At 29.7% G+C, this 21,039-nt stretch overlaps 4 protein-coding genes across 4 annotated transcripts in view; all 4 read left to right on the top strand.

Annotated features, from left to right (window-relative positions):
• Positions 1 to 21,039, top strand: part of LOC125856343 (phenylcoumaran benzylic ether reductase TP7-like) — a 95,742-nt gene that overhangs the window by 55,144 nt on the left and 19,559 nt on the right. The window lies entirely within an intron of this gene.
• LOC125856339 (putative pectinesterase 11) lies at positions 528 to 3,259 on the top strand. Its single transcript, XM_049535855.1, has 5 exons — positions 528 to 677; positions 869 to 1,310; positions 1,822 to 2,010; positions 2,123 to 2,358; positions 3,043 to 3,259. Exons 2-5 carry the CDS (start codon positions 909 to 911, stop codon positions 3,257 to 3,259), a joined length of 1,044 nt encoding a protein of 347 aa, XP_049391812.1. The 5' UTR covers positions 528 to 677; positions 869 to 908.
• Positions 10,690 to 11,889, top strand: LOC125856349 (uncharacterized). Its single transcript, XM_049535869.1, has 4 exons — positions 10,690 to 10,845; positions 10,953 to 11,077; positions 11,179 to 11,279; positions 11,544 to 11,889. The coding sequence occupies exons 1-4, from the start codon at positions 10,794 to 10,796 to the stop codon at positions 11,689 to 11,691; spliced, it is 426 nt and encodes a 141-aa protein (XP_049391826.1). The 5' UTR covers positions 10,690 to 10,793; the 3' UTR covers positions 11,692 to 11,889.
• Positions 16,447 to 17,208, top strand: LOC125854694 (cyclin-L1-1-like). The gene has a single exon (XM_049534283.1). The coding sequence runs from the start codon at positions 16,447 to 16,449 to the stop codon at positions 17,206 to 17,208; it is 762 nt and encodes a 253-aa protein (XP_049390240.1).

The following is a 21,039-nucleotide window of genomic DNA, read 5'->3' as shown; positions in this document are numbered from 1 at the left end:
TCAAATCGTTATAAACTTTATAATATAAAGTATAAACGGCGCCAAATTTTAGATGTGCAAATTAACCGATATAATATAAACAACCTTTTTTTTCCCGCCTACTTCTCCTAATTGCTAACTTCCCTAGTCCCCACTTTAATCAAACTGCCATATAATTTTATTTTATTTTTTCAAAAATAAAGTTTTAGTATCTACTACAAATTTATGACAGAACAAAGTTGTTCGGATGGTAATCATCTGTATGAATCACTGACGAAGCAAAAAGGTGAGAGCTCTTACGAGGGTTTAAAAAAAAACATGTAATTTATTTTATTTTAGTTGTGCCATGTGTTTCTATTTATCAAGTTTGGCATGGAGAAAAACATGGTCATATTCAAGTTAATGGAGAAATATCAGAATTTTGAACTACTTTATTTTCAAGAAAACCTGTTGAAAATTGACCTTGCCAATGTGGTCATTGTCCACTATGTCTATATATATACACACATATAGAAGGTTATTATTCAATTGTCTTAAAATTACATTTCTCAAAGTTCTAAAATTCTTTTTCCTAAGTTTGAGTTTCTAGGTGGACTCAAAAGTTTCGATCAGAAAATTATATCGTGCATATAGAGAAAAACCAAAAATTCTTTTTGTGCACATATATATTGTTGAATTTTCTAGCGTAGCGGATAAAGGTAATTCAAAAAGTAATTCGGAATAAAAATTACCTCATCTCTTCTTCTAATTTCAAATTGTATCATGCATGTTGCTACTTATGCGACAAGGAATTTCATTTATTTTTGTCTATTAATACTTCATATTCAATTCCACGAAAAATGCAAGAAGTTTATAACTTTCTTAATTCATTTTCGCTTTTGTATCGCAGGTATATCAAAATTTTTGACTTTGTCACTGTTATTCAAGATATGGCTTTATTTCACGGGTACACTTCAATAATTACAATTGTTCTATTAGCTACGAGTTATTTAGTGATTTTTTCCGAAGCTACGACCACATCATCAAGTCAATTGTCAAATGCAATTTTGATAATAGTAGATCAATCTGGTAATGGTGATTACAATAAAATACAAGATGCAATTGATGCAGTGCCTTCAAAGAATACACAACATGTATTTATTTTGGTAAAGCCTGGTGTTTATACAGAAAAAGTTGTTGTTCCAAGTGACAAGCCATTTATAACAATTAGTGGGAGAAAAACAACAGTCAAAAATACTATAATTACTGGAAATGATTATGGAGATATATTCAAATCTCCTACTTTCACTGTTTTTGCTTCTGACTTTGTGGCTAGATACCTTACAATTCAGGTATGTTGCATAATTTATTTATTTATATGGTTGTGATCATTATTTCTTTTTTTTTGAGTCAAAAATCTATTAGAAACAGTCTGTCTACCTTGAAGGTAGGGGTAAGGTCTGTGTACGTTTTACCCTGTGTAGACCCCACTATGTGAATTTGTTGTTGATCATATAATGGTAGTTTAATTTATCCATTATAAGCTAACATGTTTATAAGGTTACTTTGTTTAGGTGATAAAATCAGTATATGAAAACATACTCAATTTTCTCATGTTTCATTGGATGAATAATCCGTTCATTTTGTTAGTTCAATCTATTTTGACCCGCTAATTCAATTTATCAAAAATAGCCAACCTATTTAGACCAACCTACCTAAGGCAAGTAGCTTTTGAACTGACGATTCTTAAATCAATCTATTTTGATCTGGTCAAATTAAATCTAGCCCGTTAATTTGACACTCAAATTAAAGTGTGGCATTTGGCTTCTTGACTAATTGAATTTTTTTTATGTTAATTAATAGAACACATATGGAAGTGGAGAAAAAGCAGTAGCATTGAGGGTAGAAGGAGATAAAGCAACCTTTCTGGGTTGTAGAATTATGTCTCATCAAGACACATTACTTGATGATGTTGGTAGACATTATTATAAAAATTGTTATATTGAAGGGGACACTGATTTCATATGTGGAAATGCTGCTTCTCTATTTGAGGTAACATAAACACACAGTATATACTCGATATTTACATCAAATCAATTATCTGTCATATATGTTATTTATCACTTAACCATAATTGACCCATCGTTTTTTTTATTGGGGGTAGAAATGTCATTTGCATTCGCTTTCGCAATCGAATGGGGCTATAACAGCACACCATAGGCAATCACCTCAAGAGAATACAGGTTTCACTTTCTATGGATGTAAGATTACTGGAGTAAAGAGTGCAATTCTTGGGAGGCCATGGGGTGCTTATGCTAGGGTTGTATTTGCTCAAACTTACATGTCAAGTGTTATACTCCCCAATGGTTGGGAAGATTGGAATGACTCCTCTAGACAAAGGTACATATATACGCATCGACAATATATAGAATCTGTATACTATTACTATTACTGTATTTTAACTTGCTGTAGCAGGTACAACTTTAAACAATATCTAAGCTTAAGTTCCAAGAAAGTTAGGGGTGTCTACAAGACTAAAACCTACTCGATGTCACTTATACGAATCTTTTTCCTCCATTATCCCTTTTTATTTTACCAAATCCGTATTTATTCCAAGAAATTGTAAGTCTTTCGAGACAATTTCCTTTCATGTTATTTTAGGTTCGCCTCCTTCCATTTTTCTTTTCTTTTTTTAGGGGAAGGGGAAATAGGGAGGGGATTATTATGAACCCTCACCAACAAAATAAGTGTTCAGGTAGCCAACGAAATGAACTATTAAGATTTCCCGTCTCACTCCCTTTTACACCTTCGGTCGTTCAAACTTATGCATCCCTATTCCCTAGGTCTATGCAAGATATGACTAGACTATCACAAGCAATCGACCTTTTCTCATTTTATCCTCAATATATGCTAGCTACTAACTTATGCATCCCTAGGTGATCTATGCAAGATATGACTAGACTATTGCAAGCGATCGACCTTTTCTCATTTTATCCTCAATGTATGCTAGTTACTACTTGCACCTTCTAGCGAATATAATCATTTTTAATTTTTGACATTGGTATGTTAATATTTTGGTAACAGGACATCATATTTTGCTGAGTACAAGTGTTTTGGGCCAGGTGCAAGTTCTAATAATAGGGTAGATTGGTTAAGGACTTTGTCTAGTGAAGAAGATGTGCCCTACTTGAAGGAAAGTATTATGGGCCCAAAAAGTTGGACTAGGTCCAAGCCCACACATTTGACACCTTTATCTAAAGTCAACTCCAACAGAATCAACAAAAAGAGAAGCAGCCCATGAAACTTTCCCAAATATTATTTTGTACTACTCTATGTATTTGTTTTTTAAAAAAAATCAGTTTAGTTATTATTTGAACCCTCTACAAATATGACCAATGTTTTAGTGAAGACACAAATGATCTTGGATTTGTTATGTAGAGAGAGTGCTCTTAATGTAATCAAAGTCTTGTTCTATAACAAAGTATACGTGTCAACTTTTATCTTTCTTCAGACAGATGATAAAATTAGCCCATAAAAATATGATTTGTTCTGATCAATCGTTCATGCTGATTATTTTCATAATTGATTAATTTAGGCGTCATTCAGAGCTGAAGGTGGATTATACTTATTATTCGAACAACCTTCTCTTATCGTGAACGCTATATCAGCTAAGAAAAAGATATAAATCCTAAATTTTAATTATTTTTTCATATACAAATGGGAAGTGGATGCCAGGCATGCTGGGGATGAAAAATGACATTTAAAAGTAACAAAGCAAACTTTGATGTTGATAATGTTTTCTTTTTTTCTATTAGATAATAATATCCTCTTGGAGAACATTTAATCAAACACCTTTGACCCATAATTTAATTTGTTAAGAGTTCAAGCCTCAAATTCCTAATACGAAAGTTAAACTTATTTTTCAAACCTTTCTATATATTAAACTTAGAAAAACCGTCTTAACATTTCTTTCTTAATAAAAGATACGTTTGCTACTTTTATCGTAAGTGGATTCTAAATTAGGAAAATTGTATATAATAGCAAACTATTAATTTAAATTAAATGCTATAAATATAGTTTGATTTAATTGTACCACATAGTAAACTGTTGTTGTTTTGCCTCTCTTCTGGTGAATCTCGCTTGCCGCTCTTGTTCTCTCTCTCGCCTCTCTCGCTTTTATACAAACACAAATGTATAAAATGTGTTTGTGTTTGTAGAAAGCGAGAAAAAATTATATATATACATATATTTTCGTTCCCTCTCTCCCCTCTCTCAGATCTTGCTCGCCACTCTCCCAGATCTCGTTTGACAGTCTCTCCCTCGCCTCTCTCACTTATACAAACATAAATGTATAACTTGCATTTTTGTCTGTATAAAGCGAGAGAAAATTGTATATACACATGCAAAAATACATATATCTTCGTCCTATACACTTATAATTATATAATACAAATATTCTCCTACCCAGCTCTCTTTTGTTTTTCTCTCTTTCTCGCTTTATACAAACACAAATTATACAATTGATTTTTTGTATATGTATATCAAAACATAAACAGATTATATACAACTGTTTTCTTTTGTATATGTATAGTGAAATATACATATTTATGTTTGCTATGGAGCGCAATTATGGAGTCCGGACCCATAAGGACAACAAAAATTGCCAAAAATTCCAAAAGGGCACATCATATTTTTTTAAAACCAAAAGGGAAAAATCGCTCTTGCCGGAGCGATTTTTCTCTGACACATATTAAGGCCGTTTACTCCGTTAAAAATAAAATCGCTGCCAGGGCAGCGATTTTTGTCCAATTTTTTTCTTTTTTTCATTAAAATCGCTAGCACAGCATCGATTTTTTAACTCTAATTTTTTTTCATCCAACTAATACCGCTGCTATGACAGCGTTTTCATAGAAAAAATAAAATTTGGCAGTTTTTTTGTAAAATTTTTTTTTGGAAAATCGCTACCTTGGTAGCGTTTTCCTTAATTTTATTTTTTTTTGAAATTTTTTTCTTAGTTATTTTTTTTAAGTTTTATGAAAGAACAATTATTTTTAAAAAAAATTGCTGACAGGGAGCCTGATTCCACCTAAAATTTTGGACTCGACGTAGAAATCATCAAAATGAGGGACGAACTTTAATTGGTGTCGAATTAGGCTGCCTTTTCAGCGATTTTTGTTAAAAAAATTAATTTTTAATAAAAACGCTGCCTTGTTTTCAAAACGAAAAAAAAAATTAAGAAGAAAGATTTAAAAAAAATAAAAATTGAAGAGAAACAAATTTTAAAAAAAAAATTAACTAAAAGACTGCCAAGGCAGCAATTTTCAGCCATTTTGGCAGCTTTTTTATAAAAGAGAATATATATATATCTTGAAATCGCTGCCTTGGAAGCGATTTTGGTGGAACTAATTTTTTTTAAAAAAAAAATCGCTGCCTTGGCAGTGATTTTGGTAGAAATATTCTTTAATTTTTATTTTTTTTTGAAATTTCTGTCAACTAGTCAACATCTGATTGTAACTTTTTTTTAAAAAAAAATCGCTGCCCGTGCAGCGATTTTGCGATTTTTTTTTTAAAAAATTAAAATCGTTGCCCGTGCAGCGCTTTTGCGATTTTCTTTAAAAAAAAAATGAAAAGTGCTGCTATGGCAGCGTTTTTATAAAAATAAACTTATTTTATTTTTTTGAAAATCACTGCCCCTAGCAGCGATTTTCTTTAATGTTTTTTTTAAACGTTATTATAAATTTCGTGGATTTTTTTTTATTCTTAGAAATCACTGCCTTGGCAGCGATTTTGGTGGAAACTTTTTTTTAAAAAAATAAAATCGTGCCTTGGCAGTGATTTTAGTGGAATTTTTTCTTATAAATATCGTTGCCACTTATATTTTTTTAAAATCGTATTAAATTTATTCTTTTTCACTAATAAGCAGCGAAATTTCCTTCCAAATTTCTTTTTTTTAATTATTCAAACATTCACATGTCATATTAAAAAGAAATTCAACTCAGATGCATGCCTAAAAAATAGAAAAAAGTTCACGTGTTTCATTTAAAATTTTCTTATAAATTGGTTGAAGTCTCCCTTCAAACTTCAAGTATAATTTCCAACTCTCCTTTCAAACTTTTTCAAAAGTCTTTCCTCTATAAGGTATGTTTGGATTTATTTTATTTTTAATTAATTAATTTTTAATGGTGTTCATTGACCTTGAAAAGGCCTATGACAAAGTACCGAGGAATGTCCTCTGGAGGTGCTTGGAGTCTAAAGGAGTCCCGATGATTTATATTAGGGCGATAAAGGACATGTACGGTGGAGCCAAGACTCGGGTTAGAACAGCTGGAGGAGACTCAGAACATTTCCCAGTTGAGATTGGGCTGCACCAGGGATCAGTCCTAAGCCCTTTCCTATTTGCTTTGGTGATGGATGAGTTGACGCGGTCTATTCAGGAGACGGTCCCGTGGTGTATGTTATTTGCGGATGACATAGTACTGATTGATGAGACGCGGGACAGAGTTAATGCGCGGTTGGAAGTGTGGAGACAAACGCTGGAGTCCAAAGGGTTCAGGTTGAGTAGGACCGAAACAGAATATTTGGGGTGCAAATTCGGTGATGTGTTGGATGAGACAGATGTGGAAGTGAGACTTGCCGCACAGATCATTCCTAAGAAGGAAAGTTTTAAGTATCTTGGGGCTGTAATCCAAGGGAGTGGTGACATCGACGATGATGTCACACATCGCATTGGGGTTGCTTGGATGAAATGGAGGCTTGCCTCTGGAGTATTGTGTGATAAGAAAATTCCACCGAAACTTAAAGGTAAGTTCTACAGAGTGGTAGTTAGAACGACCTTGTTGTATGGAGCGGAGTGTTGGCTAGTCAAGAACGCACATGTTCAAAAAATGCATGTTGCGGAGATGAGGATGTTGAGATGGATGTGTGGGCACACTAAGAGCGACAAGATTAGGAATGAGGTTATCCGGGAGAAGGTGGGAGTGACCTCTGTGGTGGACAAGTTGAGGGAAGCGAGACTGAGATGGTTTGGACATGTGAAGAGACGGAGCGCAGACGCCCAAGTGAGGAGGTGCGAGGTAATTGTGGTAGAGGGTACGCGGAGGGGTAGAGGGAGGCCTAAGAAGTATTGGGAAGAGGTGATTAGACAAGACTTGGCTATGCTTCACATTACCGAGGACATGACTCTAAATAGGAAGGAGTGGAGGTCGCGTATTAAGGTTGAAGGTTAGTAGGGTTAGCGTGTTGTCTTCCCTTGCGAGGGTATGGGTTATTAGCGTTTGGTGTAGTCCTAGCCTTATGTTGTTTACTGCGTTTCACTCCTCACTTTACTTTCGTGATGTTATTGTCTCATTTGTTGATTATACACTATCATTTGTATTGGTTGTTATGTTTTATATATATCTCTCCTGTCACTTAGATTTGATGTTTTTGAGCTGAGGGTCTTCCGGAAACAACCTCTCTACTTTCACGAGGTAGTAGTAAGGTCTGCGTACACTCTACCCTCCCCAGACCCCACCTAGTGGGATTTCACCGGGTATGTTGTTGTTGTTGTTGTTTAATTTTTAACTTTTATATGGTATTGTGAATATATTCATCTTTAAATAATTATATTAACACTAACACTATATGCTCTTACAGTAGATTTCATTTGCTTCTTATTCATAAATAGCATACTAGTTGCATATACAAACTAGATTAATCAATAATAAATAAATAAATAAATAACTATAAAATATTTAGTTTGCAACAATCGAACCTCACTGGATATATTTAGGATTGTTTGGATTTCAAAGTGTCGTTCGGATAGAACCATCATCTCTTGTATAGATAAAATCTTCTGCACTTTCTTAAGTGTGATCTAAGTATGGAATCACTGTAAAATGATGATTAACATTTTGATCTTCAACGGGTGCATTAGGTGAATCATCCACATCATCATCATCATCATCCTCATACATTTCATCATTGTCGGTTAATTCATGTTCCAAAGGTTCATCACTATGCAACTCACCAACTTGTTCATCACCCATAATATTATTATTCACAATTTGTGTATAATAATTCACTGTATTTTGAAGTTGGTCACACCTATAAAATATAATAATATAAATATATTGCATATTAAAAAAATTTAATTCTAATAAATAAGAAAACATTACATTTTTTACATATCAGTTGGCTTCGGTTGAAAAGAATTCAAGTGCATGGAAGCATGGCTAGGCTCTCCCATATTGTAATCTGACACACTCCAATTCAAATAATGATCATGAATATATAAGACAATTTTTATTTATGATATCGTTGCGTTAGAAGCGATATTTTTTTTTAAAAAAAAAAAAGTTGGAGGGGAATTTTGCTGCCCTGGCAGCGATTTCCTTTTTTAAAAAAAATTCTTCACTAAAATTGCTGCCAAGACAGTGATTTCCAAAAATTAGATGTTGACTAGTTGACAGAATTTTTTTTTTTTTAAAAAAAAATCCACCATGCCAAGATAGAGATTTTAAAAAACTAAAATAAAATTTACAATTAGATGTTGACTAGTTGACAAAAATTTCAAAATCAAAAATCAAAAGATTTTTTTTTCTTTTTTTAAAATAGTTCCACCAAAAGCACTGCCAAGACAGCGATTTATAAAAAAATATTTTTTTTCTACAAAATTTATAATAACGCAGCAACAACAGCAATTTTTTTTAAAAAAATTAACACCAAAATTAAAATAAATTTGCTTTTATAATAACGTTGCAATAGCAGTGATTTTAATTTTTTTTTAAAATCGCAAAAACGCAGCACGGGTAGTGATTTTTTTTTTTTTTTTACAATCAGATGTTGACTAGTGGACAGAAATTTCAAAAAAAAAAAAATAATAAAAGAATATTTCTACCAAAATCGTTGGCAGCGATTTTTTTTAAAAAAAAACTAGTTCCACCAAAATCGCTGCCTGATATATATATTTTATAAAAAAAATGCTAAATAGCTGAAAATTTCTGCCTTGGCAGCTTTTTGGTTAATTTTTTTTTAAAATTCTTTTCTCTACAATTTTTTTTTTAAAATCGTTCTTCTTATTTTATTTTTTTCGTTTTGAAAACAAGGCAGCATTTTGTTCAAAAATAATTTTTTTAACAAAAATCGCTGAAAAGACAGCCTAATTTGACACCGATTAAAGTATGTGCCTCATTTTGATGATTTCTACGCCGAGTCCAAAATTTTGGGTGAAATCAGGCTCCCTGTCAGCAATTTTTTTTAAAAATAATTGTTCTTTCATAAAACTTTAAAAAAATAATTAAGAAAAGATTTTCAAATTTTTTTTTTTTTTAAGGAAAACGCTGCCAAGACAGAGATTTTGCAAAAAAAAGTTTTACAATAAAGCTGCCAAATTTTTTTTCTATGAAAACGCTGTCATAGCAGCGATATTAGTTAGAGGGAAAAAAATTAGAGTTAAAAAATCGCTGCTGTGCCAGCGATTTTAGCGAAAAAAAAGAAAAAAAATTGTACAAAAATCGTTGCCAGAACGGAGTAAACAACGTTAATATGTGTCAAAGATAAATCGCTCCGGCAGGAATGATTTTGCCCTTTTTATTTTAAAAAAATATGATGTGCCCTTTTGAAATCTTTGATAATTTTTTTTACTTTTTTGACTTCGAACTTCGCAATTATATAAATATAGCTATAACATACAAATATTTTTTTGTGTTTGCTATATGTGAAAGTTCTTCTTCTAAAATTTGGTGTTAGTTTAATTTGGTAAAGAGTACATACATTTAAAAGTATGTTTGCTCAAATTTTTAAATTAAAAAAACTTTATTAACAATAATTTATATATAGTTAATTAATTCAAATTTAACATTTGTTAATATTATTGCAATAATTAATGTTTGGCTAAAGTAAAAGTACTTAGCCTAAAAGAAATTACTTTATTTTTTCAAAATATTTTTTTAAACTGCTATTCAAAAGCAATTTAATTGTTATTCCTTTTTAAAAAAAAAAAAAAAACAACCTAACTGTTCTAGGATAAGAATAGAGATAAATTATCTGACGTGACAACTTAGTGGACATACTAATCCATTATTGATATAAGATATTTTCATTTTGTCCATATTTTTTATTATCTTGTATGCATATCCTGTGGGCGGCTAAAAGAAATCCAGGCACTATTAATAGTTATTTCTAACGTTGTATGGTCGGTGAGATTACTTTACCCTTAATAAGAGATTTTATTTTTAGTGAGAGTGTCATTTCCGACTGAGTTTATTGTGTGCGTTTAAATTTAATTAAAATTTTAATACGAGCTCTAAACACTGAGTTGGAAATCAAAAAAAATAATAGCTATTTCTATTGTCTCAATTTATATACTATAGTTTGAATTTCAACGTTCAAATTATTTTATTTTGATTAAGCATATATAATGTCGAATACTATTTAAAAATAATTTATTTATTTATAAACTATATAAAACTATTATGATTATAAGTAAAAAATTAATAATTTAAAATATTTTAAAAATATACAAATAAATCACGTTCAAAATATTTCTTATTTAATTTTCGAAATCCGATATATATCAAGGCACTATAAACTATAAAGAAACCATATGTTGAAGTCCCTGGTTTAGTATAAATTAATTAATCCTAATTTAATACTAATAAAATAGTGTTTTGTTTTTTGTTAGAGATAAGAGCAGCAATTTAAGGTAGGCCCCACCATAAACCAATTGTCTGTTTTCTTCTATCTCTATAAAATACTCAATTTTTCCACAAAATTTTCATATAACAACTTGAGTGAAATTAATGAAAGTGTGTTAAGTTTAATTAAGAAGTTAATTAGCAACAAAATAGATAATTATGGGTTCTCTTATGGCAGGTTGGGACTCTCCTGTTTCTGATCCTCAAGCTAGTAAGTTCATTTTAATTTTCATTTCTTTAATTAATGACAAATTATATTAGTCCTTTTATAATTTGTTTAATTTTTAACATTTTTTCTTTTTTGGATTTAATTTATAGTGAAATTCCGAAAAAATAAGTCATTAACAAAGGGAGAGATAGATGCATATTGGAGATCCAAAAAACTAATAGAAGAAGAGCATCAAAAATATATCTCTACGTTATCCCCTCGAAGCCAAAATCAGGTATACATAGACAGATTCAGAATTTTAAATTATAATTATTGAGTTCTGTCGAACTCGTAATATTATGGTGATTAATTTTTGGCTGTTTTAATTGGAGACAGGCAAATATTGTATTTGAGGAGGCAACTAAAACAGCGGAAGAAAGTCTTTCTAATTTGGAAAATCAGGAGAGTTTAGATCAACTAATCAAGAAAAATGGATGGTAATTAAACGTAATTAATTTATAGCTTTTTGATAATGACCTTTATTAGTAATTAACAAGATCGACTCATTAAGTTATTGCTATTAATTTAATTATCGGTAAAGATAATTTTTTTTATAGTCATATTAATTAAATGCTTATTATATATTGAGTGACACCTATATTATTACGGCTAGATGATTGAAATTATTTTTAGTTGATTGATTAAAAATAATAATATTAATTTATTTATTTATATAAAAAATTAATTTTATTTAATTGCAGGTGGATAAGTAGCAATTGGGCACACTTAAATGAGCCACCAGTGAAAGAACCAGAAGGTGCAGCTTACAAATACGTGTCACAATTTCACGTAGCCAACATGGCTACTGGATCCAACACTAAACCCGGTCCGACCGGAATCAACGCTTGAACCGTCGTTTGGCTTTAGACCGGTTGCTACTAAGTTTTTTTTTTTTTGTTAATTTTAATTTTTGATGACAAGCTACTTTTAATTTAGGCTTTAATTTGTGAAAGTATTGCGTCTATGTATAATTAGAGTTTGTATTAAGGTGTCGATGCTTGTAATGTTGGGACATACATGTTGTAACATATTTTTTTTTGCTATCTACGATCAGTGGCGGACTCAGGATTTTCGTCCAGGAGGTTCGAAAAATAAAAGTATAAACGTGAAATAAGCCTTTGGAAATGGAAACCTTGAATTCTTATGGGTTTAAAACCAAACTTTTAGCACATTTTTTAAAGTAAAAAAAAAACTAAAAAAACAGAACTGAAAATTAAAAAAAAAAACTGAAACTGAATAAGAAAAAAATAAAACGCTTTCACTGGGATTCGAATCATTGACGTACATCATAATTTTGGGGGTACTTGCCACTGCGCCATTAGTTACTCTTTGCTATTGAGGGGGTTCAAAATGTATATATCTACAGAAATATAGAAATTTTACCTTATATATATCGTGTAATTTTTTGCCGAGGGGGTTCGGGTGAACCCCTGAATACAACGTGGGTCCGTCCCTGCCTACGACAAAGGTTAAAAGTATATTGGTATGATATATATTTTTTTTCGTGGAATTTTATAAAATCTAATTCTTTTAATGTAGAATTTAAATTTATCCATAAAATTTTATCAAAATTATGACAAGTAGTATATCTGGATTCATAATTTCATAAACACAAAGATTAATACTAATAACAATTGTAATTAATAGTCAAATAACTTTTTTAATGAGGGTACAAAACTTCAAATGACAAAATATTAGTATATGCATAGAAGTATATTGTTTTTTTGAAACACATATTTCGGTTTTCATCAATTTCTCTCTCTCTTTCTCTTTCTATTTTAATTTTAATTGATTAGCTTTTTCTCACATAAGTTATAATCTATTAATCTTTTTCACGTTAGATCGTAGATCTTTTTATCACAATATTAATTCTTGACATAAATGTCAATTATGAGTTTGGAGCAATATATCTCATCAGTTCAATTATTACTAGCTACCAAAAGTTCATTATTAAGTTTTCATCAATTTCTCTTTCATCTATTTCCTATTTTAGTTCAAATTAGTTGTCTCTCTTTTTAAATGTGATTATGCAAACTACAATCTAACAATTTTTTCCACGCAAGTTATGATCAAACGATCTCAATATTGATTCTCCACATAAATGTCAATTTTAAGTTTCGAGCAATCCGTCTCATCAGTTCAACTATTACTAGCTACCAAAAGTTCATTATTCGGTTTTCATTAATGTCTTTTTTGTCTCTTTCCAATTTTAATTTTAATTAATTAGTTTCTTTTTTCACGCAAGCTACGATCTAACGATTTTTTCTATGCAAGTTACGAACTAACCATCTTTTCGTCACGATATTAATTCTCGACATAAATATCAATTCTAAATTTAGCACAACCCATCAGTTCAAATCAACTATTAACAATTAACTACCAAAAATTCATTATTTGAATGCGTCCTCATCATCGACTTATCTCACACTTTGAAAGCAAATTTGGATTTCTTGCTTTATTTTCCTTCTTTCCATCTCAAGCCACTCATATTTTCAACCAAAAATCAAAAATAAAAAAGGTCGAGATCATGGTTTGGTGGGCTTTGTACCTAGTGCTCTACATGTGGACCATATATTAACATATATTTCCATTTCCCATAACATCACTCAATTTCAATAACCTGCCTTAAATCTCGTCATATTTATTTGTCCACTATATTATAAATAATTATCTAATAATATTTATTTAATTTAAAAAACTAAAAGATAATTACCTTTTCTGTATGGTTTACCTCTTTATTAAATACTATTCAACATCTAATAAATTTTCAAAGCATTAAATTTAATATATTCAAAAGGTAATGAAATAATATTACTCATATTATTAAAGTATGTGTCAAGTCAATAATAGTTGTTGTTAGACAAAACTTCTTATCTAAGGCTTCATTCATTTCTAAGTTACACCCGATATCATTCGCTATTTGGTCATGCATTACAAAATTGGCAAATTGCATATATGACCTTTTACCTAACCTATAGTTTCATATATGTTGAACAATAAGTGAATTAACAACTACTAATGAAAGTGAAATATGATAAATTGTATTTATGAAATGAAGTAAATACAGTACATTGTATTATTGTAATAATTAGAGAAATTAATTATTATAATCATCATGCATGTGACGGGAAACATATACTCCCTCCGTTCCTAATTACTTATTCACTTTTGAATTGACACACCTATTAAAAAAAGAGAAAATTTTACGTATAGCAAATTAAAAATTGCTAATTGTATGCTATAGCAAACTTTATAAAATTGCAGTCCGTAGCAAAATTTTAGTTTGCTACGGATGTGTCTTTCTGTATATTCGCTAGTCAGTCTTTTTTTTTTTTATACATTTTGATTATTTTAAAAAATAAATAAAAAGGCACGTTAATTTAATTTGTGATTGTTTATATATAAATGTATATGCAGAATGTGTATATAAACATTTCTATGAGTATATAATGGGAAAATGTATATATGTGAATAACTGAAGTTACTAGAATTTGTATAAATATATGTTCTGTTTGTTGTTGAAATTCTTAATCATATAAATGTATATGTATATATAACTTATTTTTTTATACAGAAATTTTGAAAATGACTTCATTAGCTATTTTGGTTATGCATTCCGGTAGATGGGACAATGACAATTGTTACGTTGATTATACAATTGAGGGTGTGATTTTTAAAGAAAGTTCATCGTATAAGGAGTTGTATAATGTTATTGCAATGCAACTTGATGTTGATACAAATGTGATTAAGCTGAAAATTGAGTATAAGGTTAAAGAAAGCAAAACGCCAATGTTGATTCACATAATAAAATATATTAAAATAGACACAAGTGTATAAGTGTGAGCAAATATATATGTTTAAAGGAACATTATACAATAACTACTAATATTATACATTTATACAACCACAATTGTATAAGCAAACAGTAGAAGACATGAATCAACACAAAAAATATAAAAATAATGATTATACAGTCCAATGACCCACATGATTATACAGTCAAATGACCCACATAATTATACAGTCCAATGACCCACAAACAACAACTTTAGTTTTATCATTGTGATCAGTACAAATGTCAGTTTTATCTTTCCTTTTTTTACTTGACTCAGAAATAAGTGTATAAGTGTGAGCGAATGTGTATGTTTAAAGGAACATTATACAATAACTACTAATATTATACATTTATACAACCACAATTGTATAAGCAAACAGTATAAGACATGAATCAACACAAAAAATGTAAAAAATAATGATTATACAGTAAATGACTGAAAAAAATAAGTTATTATATATACATATACATTTAAATTGAAAAAATTGAAAAAAATTAACAAAAAATAATAGAATGAGATGAGTTTTGGCGGTACCTGAAATTTTTGAAGTAATGTTTCTCTTTTGGAAACGAGACGAGGACGTGTTGGAGAAATTTGTAATTTGAAATTGTATTTGGGGAGAAGATTTGGGAGAATTTGAAGGAAATAGGAGAAGAGATTGTATAAAAGAACGGGAAAAGGGAAAACATTTCTTTTATTTTTTTAATAAATTATACAAATTGGTGGGGCCCTATAATAGCAAAGTGACCGAGATTTTGCTTATTAAAGGAAATAATACAAACGGTAGTTAGTGCATTTAATTAACATTATTAGTTTGCCATTCTGTACAATAATTGACATAGTGAGTTTACCATTTTACCCCCATTAATTATGAAGTGGATAAATTAAAAACTTGAGATTTTCAAGAAGTTCTACCTTTTTCAAAGTAAAATTGAAGGTATGTAAACAAAAATTGTCCTTAATTTGTCAAAATAGACAAGTAATTAAGAATAACTAAAAAAGGAAATGTGAACAAGTAATTAAGGACGGAGGGAGTAATAATTATTATATTCATATCCATGAAAACAATTATTGTAATCCTACTAAGACAGAGAATCAATTAGTATTATTTTAGTTCTATTCGAACAAGGAAGCCAAGTGTGTCGGAAAAGAAGGGTAAAATATGATATAATTATCAAAATAATAATATGAAATTTTAAATAAATACTATTATAATAATATTTTATATTAATACATAAATAATACCCAAGATATGTTGAACACTGCACTAAAAAAACTATTTCAACAACGTGAAATATTTCAAAAAAGTCAAACAAGTCAAAAATTTAGCAAAAGTAATAGAGATTAGATTAGTGGCTAACTTTCGCATCAAGTAAATGTGATACTTGGTCACCAAGTTGGATGACTAGAAAAGTTACATGTAAAATATCTTACGCAAAGTAACTTAGATATAAATCTTTAAAAATAATTATTATATTAAAGTGTGTTCTATATAATTGTTTTAGGAAATAAATCAAGAGTAGGATTCTTAAGTAGTTTAAGATTCCTTACTAGTTTAGGATTTGTTATTTATGGTATTTACTCATTTATGTTTAATTAGAATTTGTCAGTTCTAGTCCTAGTTTACTTTGGTTGTTAGTATTAGTATTATAAATAGAGATGCCTTATAACATAGTTTCAATGTACAAAATTATCAGAGTTGTACTCCTACCTACTGTTCCATTGTGAATATGGAATAACAAAAATACTACGTCTCTTGTTTTCAACAATGATTTACACGGCAATAGACACATTCTGTGTAACAGAGGAGGAGCTTATAAACTCGCCTTCTCGAAAAGATGGAATCGATGAACTTAGAGAAACAGCATTACGAATTCAAGGTTGTAATCTGATTCAAGAAAGCGGGATTTTGCTCAGATTACCTCAATCTGTAATGGCCACTGGACAAGTATTATTTCATCGATTTTATTGCAAGAAATCATTCGCAAATTTTAACAATGTGAAGATAGTTGCTGCTACTTGTATTTGGCTAGCATCAAAACTCGAAGAAATTCCAAGAAAAACTAGACATGTATGTAACGTTTTCCGCAGAATGGAATGCAAGAGAGAAAACTTAGTTGAATGGAAATATATTGATTTGAAAACAGAGCTAATCATCGAAACAGAGATACATGTTTTGAGAGAGATTGGATTTATTTGTCATGTTGAACATCCACATAAATTTGTATTGATTTATATTGCGATTCTTGAAATTACATGTCCAGAATTGAAACAAGAAGCATGGAATCTTGCAAATGATAGTTTGCGCACAACATTGTGTGTAAGATTTAAGAGTGAAATTGTAGCTTGTGGAGTTATATATGCTGCAGCTCGTAGATTTCAAGTGCCATTACCAGAGAATCCTCCTTGGTGGATAGCATTTGATGCAGATAAGCATGGTATAGATGAAGTTTGTAGAGTTCTTGCTCATCTTTACGATAAGATAAATTTAGAATTTAAAATTTATGTGTTTCCGCTTCAACTTTTGTAATTATATATTTTTTTTATAAATTTGATACTTTTTTAAAATATAAATAACACTTTCTTGGAATCCTCACCTGAACTTGTTTTTATATATTTGATAATTTTTTAAATATAAATAACTGTTCCTTGGAAACCCACTTGAACCTGAATTTTTATGAGCAATTTTTACATATAACAAACATAAAAATCATATTTGTATGTTATAACTACAGTTTGCATAATTGCGTTCCATAACAAATTTTATGTTTGTTATGGGGCTTTTGATTTGTATAATTCGCTACAAATATCCAATTTTATACAAATTGTTCAGTTTTATATAAATTCATTTATACATTGTAATTTGTATAGTAAGATTTGTATTTGTATAATTATAAGTGTATAGGACGAAAAAATATGTATTTGTATTTGTATATACACTTTTCTCTCGCTTTATACAAACACAAACACATTTTATACCGAAATGTATAAAATGACTAATTGTATACTGAAAATGACTAATTGTATACCGAATCAGATGGCAAAAAAAGGGGATGTTTGTTGCGAATTACAATTAAAATAAACTATGGCTATAACATTTAATTTGAATTAATAGTTTGCTATTTCATATAATTTTCCCAATTTGTTAGGGATAAGGCATAAGTACCCCTTCAACTATGGACGAAATCTCAGCGACACACCTTAACTATGCATGAGTCTTATTACCCCCTGAATTATTTTAAAGTGTAATAAACACACCCTAAAACCTCTATAATCACTCACATGAAGGGAGGTGTCACATCATCCTTACGTCAGCGCCACGCCATCAAATTGTCAGATTAAAAAAAAAAAATCTATGTTATTTAATTCGTTATTCTTCATTACTATCACTATACCCACCATAACCACTAAAACACTCTATTTCCACCATTAAAACTCATAGCAATCAGCCAATCACCATGAAAATTGTAACCCACTATCAAATTCACTCCTTCTCCACCACTAGATTCAATGTCTACTATCAAACTCATTTTTTTACCGCCAATGTTTTCTCACACAAATATTATTTGGACAAGATGAAGTAAAGGACAATTGAAGTTGAAAGAAATGAGAAGAAGATGATGTATTATCTGTACTAAGTAATTGTGAAAATGTACAATTGAAAATGGACACATGTTCATATTAGTCAGATTTTAATATTTTTGTTGTCTCTTACATGCCTCCAAGAGAGTGAGCACACTCTCTGTGCCACCTCAGCGTTGAAGGGCATATTTATTGCATTTTAAAACAATTCAAGGGGGTAATAGGACCCATATATAGTTAAGATGTGTTGCTGAATTTCGTCCCTAGTTGAAGGGGGTACTTATGTCTTATCCCCAATTTTTATTTGCAGTAATGCTAAATGGCCAGAATTTGGTCAGAAATTTTAAAAGTCTATAATATCTTTTTTATTTTAAAATAAACTGATCTTCTTTCCATTTTTTAATTAAAAGGTATTAAAATTAAAAAGGTAAAAATATTCATAAAGATAAGATGACATAGCGTGAAATATGTTATTTTACCATTCTGACCAACTTCTGGCTAAATTTTCTGACAAAAAAGATTTTTCCTTTTAAATATGTGTTTATATATTTAAGTTAATATTTGGAGTTGGTATTAAGGTGTTGATGCTTGTATTGTTGGGGCATTTTTTAAATATTTTTTTTTGGTAAAACAGAAAAGGAAAAGGAAAAGGGGATTACAGTATGGAAAATCGAACCCTCACCGACAAGTTCAATATACATGTCATTGTAACATATATTTTCCTGCTACCTAATGACAAAAGGTTAAAAATATAGTATTTGGATGATATAATTTTATTAGATCTAATTCCTTTAATGTAGAATATAATTTTATCCATAGAATTTTATTAAAATTATGACAAGTAGTATATCTGGATTCATAATGTCATACGCACAAAGATTTAATACTAATAACAATTGTAATTAATACTCAAATAATCTTTTAATGAGGGTACAAAACTTTTAAATGACAAAATATTAACACTCTGTTTGGATCATTGTTATCCATTGTTTCATAATGTATTGTATTGTATTGTATTGTACTCTATTGTACTGTATTGTATGGTAGATACAATGTTTGGCTAGACTGTATTGTTTGTTGTTGTTTAATAACATTTTTATTATTTGGTTTGACTGTATCATATCGTATTGTAATTTATAAATTTACTAAAATATCCTTAATTATTCTAGGGTAGGAAGTTTGACTAGAATTAAATAATATAAGGTAAAGGCTAAAATAGTATTATGAAATATTATGTAAAGATATAATTGGGAAAAGAAATTAAGTAACAATGGAAACACACCAAATTGGTTGTTCCATAAAATGAGGATTTTCATTGTTACGTAACAACGGAATTTAACAATACAATACAATACATTTTAAGTAACAATCAAAACAAACATTGTAGGTTAGTAACGATACAATACAATACAATGGGTAACAATGATCCAAACATAGTGTAAAGGTTGGGTCGAGTGTTTTTTTTGTTTGCCTATGAAACACATTTTTCAGTCTCTAATTTTAATTGCTTAGCTTCTTTTTTCACGTAAGTTATACTCAATTAATCTTTTTCACGTAATAACGATCTTTTTAACGCGATAATGATTCTTGACATAAATGTCAATTATGAATTTGGAGCAACCCATCTCACCAGTTCAACTATTATTAGCTACCAAAAGTTCATTATTCAGTTTTCATAAAAAAAAGTCATCTGTTTCCTATTTTAGTTCTAATTAATTCGCTTTTTTTTTTTTTTTAATGCGAACTACAATCTAACGATCTTTATTACGTCATGCATGATATTTGATTCTCAACATAAATGTCAATTTTAAGTTTGGAGCAATCTGTCTCATGAGTTCAACTATTACTAGCTACCAAAAGTTCATTATTCAATTTTCACTAATGTCTCTTTTGCCTCTTTCCAATTTTAATTCTAATTAATTAGCTTATTTTATTTCCATCTCAAGTCACTCACATTTTCAACCAAAAACAAAAATAAATAAGGTCGAGATCATGGTTTTGTGGGGGTTTGTACCTAAGGCTCTACATATGAATCATATTCACCTATATTTCCATTTCTCATAACACCACTCAATTCAATTATTATCATAACAAAAAAAAGTGGAGATCATGGTTTTGTAGGGTCTGTACCTAATGCTCTACAAATCATATTCAACTATATTTCCATTTCTCACAACATCACTCAATTCAATTATTACCATCCTTATTTCATTCTTTATTCATTTCTAAGTTACACCCTATATTCATTCACTATTTGGTCATGCATTACAAAATTGGCAAATTTCATAGATGACCTTTTACCTAACCTATAGTTTCATATATGTTGAACAATAAGTGAATAACCAATTATGAAAGTGAAATATGATAAATTGTAGATATGAAATGAAGTATAGTAATTTGTATTTACAATAGCTATGTAATTGTTATAATTAGGAAATAAATTATTACAATCATGATGTGGTTGAGAAAATATATTTTACTTCAAAAAAATTGAACAAATCTTTTTGCAAATTCCTGATCAAACTTAAATTATTTTTCTAGAAAAGCAAAATGTTTTGTAATCTGATCTAAGAGAGCGGGATTTTACCTCAATCTGTAATGGCCACTGGTCACGTTTGTAGAGTTCTTGTTCATCTTTACGCTCTACCAAAAGCACAAACCTTGTTACATACACTCAGAGACGAATTTACTATTTAAAATTTATAAATACAAAATACCACTAAATTTTATTGACTATAAATAGTAGACAAATAAAAATAGACGAAGAGTATCAGTCTAG

Source organism: Solanum stenotomum, chromosome 2 (assembly GCF_019186545.1).
Source record: "Solanum stenotomum isolate F172 chromosome 2, ASM1918654v1, whole genome shotgun sequence".
Lineage (NCBI taxonomy): Eukaryota > Viridiplantae > Streptophyta > Magnoliopsida > Solanales > Solanaceae > Solanum > Solanum stenotomum.
The sequence above is the reverse complement of the archived record's forward strand: the minus strand, read 5'-3'. Positions and strand labels throughout refer to the sequence as shown.